Source organism: Benincasa hispida, unplaced genomic scaffold, assembly GCF_009727055.1.
Source record: "Benincasa hispida cultivar B227 unplaced genomic scaffold, ASM972705v1 Contig220, whole genome shotgun sequence".
In the NCBI taxonomy this organism is placed as follows: domain Eukaryota; kingdom Viridiplantae; phylum Streptophyta; class Magnoliopsida; order Cucurbitales; family Cucurbitaceae; genus Benincasa; species Benincasa hispida.
Genome location: NW_024064762.1, coordinates 3,609 through 5,655, shown reverse-complemented (window position 1 = coordinate 5,655; position 2,047 = coordinate 3,609). Strand labels below are relative to the sequence as shown.

Below are 2,047 nucleotides of genomic sequence, written 5' to 3'. Positions count from 1 at the left end.
AAGTCTCTCACTACCTGTCGGTACAATTAATGGCTTGGGCATTTGCAAAAGGTTGTCCCAGCCATTGTTCCACAATCACCACTTGTGATGAGGTCAGGTAAGCTGGCGTTGGCGCAGGGTAGAAGCCCTAATATGTTATCAGCATTATTATTCATTCTCTTTCTCTTTCGACAGGATTGGCTTTCCTTTGCCAACGTGGGCTCGCTACTTTCTGCGATCACTTTGCCCCTTTTAACTTGCCAACACAAGGCGGGCTGCTTGCCTTTGTTCTCTTCCCGCTCTTCTGCTTGTCTCCTCCTTCTCGCGTTCCAGCGAGTTCTTTACCCTTCTTCCTTCTGTAAGCGCCTCCTATTAGCTTCGCGCTTCTTCTCCTTCTCTTATTTCAATCTCCTCTCCCCTTCCCCCTTCTTCTTTTTCTCTTCCTCTTCCTCTTCTCTTTCTTCTCTCTCGAACTCTTCTACAAACTGCTCGGAGGCCAGCAACAGACGTTGTTCCTCCTCGCGCCTCCATATTCCTTCGAGCCTTGTGAGCTCATTATTACTATGCATTTCCTCATCTTGCAGTCTTCTTCTGCAATTTCCTTCTGCCATAATGAGTTTTGCACGCTCCATTTTCTTCTTCTTCTCCTCTTCTGCTTTTCTTTTTCTTTCTTCTTCTTCTAATGCGATGATCAGTCTATGAGGGTCAATAGTAGACCATTGCGACGCATTCTCCCTGCGACGCCGCATCAGAGGGGTTTCTTCTTCTTCTTCATCTTCCTCCATCGCAACCATTTGCGTTGTTTTAGGTTGCGCCGACTCCATTACTTGTGTCGTTTCCCCCTTATCCTTCCTCACGGAGGTTGATTCTCCATCCTTTTCCGAGCTTGCAGCCCTCTGCTTCTTTTCTTCTTCTTTTCTTAGGCGCCTTTCTTCATGTCGGCGCATTCTTCTTTCTTCCTTCTCCTTCTTCTTCCTTTCCTTCTTAGCCTCCACATCTTCGTCATCATCCTTCTTTTCTTTGTTCTTCTTTTCTTTGCGATGATGAGAAGATTCAGCCTCTCCAACCTTCCTCCCTTTACTTTTCTTCTTTTTCTTTTTCTCTTCAGCTACTTCTTGTTGTGTCTCCACTGCAACTATGTCCATCGCAACTTCAGAAGTCTCAACTGCAACTTCAGCCTCCTTACTCTCCTCCACCGCAATTCTAGAGGGTTCGTCATAGGTTTCTACGTTGGCAGCCACCTCAGGAGTCTCTAAGGTCAGAGTGCTTTTTTCTAATTCTTCTTCATTCACCACTGCCTTCACCACCACCACTTCTTCATTTACCACCACTGCCACCTCCTCCATCGACAGTGGTTGGTTTACAATCCCTGCCTCAGGTAGTCCACCTCCTTGCTCCAGATTGCTTAGAATGTTGCCAAACACCTCAATGTCATTGCGTCTCTTCTTCTCGCTCTTGGTTGAGACAGTTGGGGTTGGAACAGAGGTACTTTCAGTGCTTTGCCCCCTCTTGAACAGAGGAGGCCGGATGGCCAAGGGGTTTCTTAAGTTTCTTCCAGCGATTCTTGGGACGGTGTAGGGTTAGGCAGCAAGCCTACGACTGGCTGCCAGGAATGCTGCCTCTCGCATGGCGATTTGGTCAGCTGAAGGGGTTGATGGTGAGGCATATTGGTTGGAAGCTTGGTCAGCCATGGATGATAAGCTCGAGAGAACTAGAAAATCGTTGGGATGTTGGGGGAAGAAGAAAGCTCTGTATGCTGATGCTAGGCTTTTTTAGAGTGCAAATGAGGTAAAAATCTCACAGACAGGGAAAGGTTCCTATTTATAGGTTGGGTCGTAGTGGGCCCAATGCGATTTTTGCGGCGACAGGCCTCGAGAAGCTCAAAAGGCCCGTCGTTCGAAATTCCTTCATTTATGAGTTTCCTGAAAAATGTCCTTTCATCTGCAGGATCATCATTGCTTTGGGATACGAAACGATTGGACTTCTCAAATGCAAAAAGAATTTTCTTTAATATTTTATTCGAATGGACGCAAGATAAAGATTAACGCAATGTGCACACCAACGCAAA

General features: G+C 46.6%; 1 protein-coding gene across 1 annotated transcript in view; it reads right to left on the bottom strand.

Moving 5' to 3' along the window:
- Nucleotides 1-1,325, bottom strand: part of LOC120069099 (nucleolar protein 58-like) — an 8,166-nt gene extending 6,841 nt beyond the window's left edge. The window contains exon 1 of the mRNA XM_039020780.1: nucleotides 807-1,325. Coding sequence (XP_038876708.1) covers nucleotides 807-1,325 — 519 coding nt within the window. The remainder of the gene's footprint in view (nucleotides 1-806) is intronic.
- Between the last annotated feature and the right edge of the window lie 722 nt (nucleotides 1,326-2,047).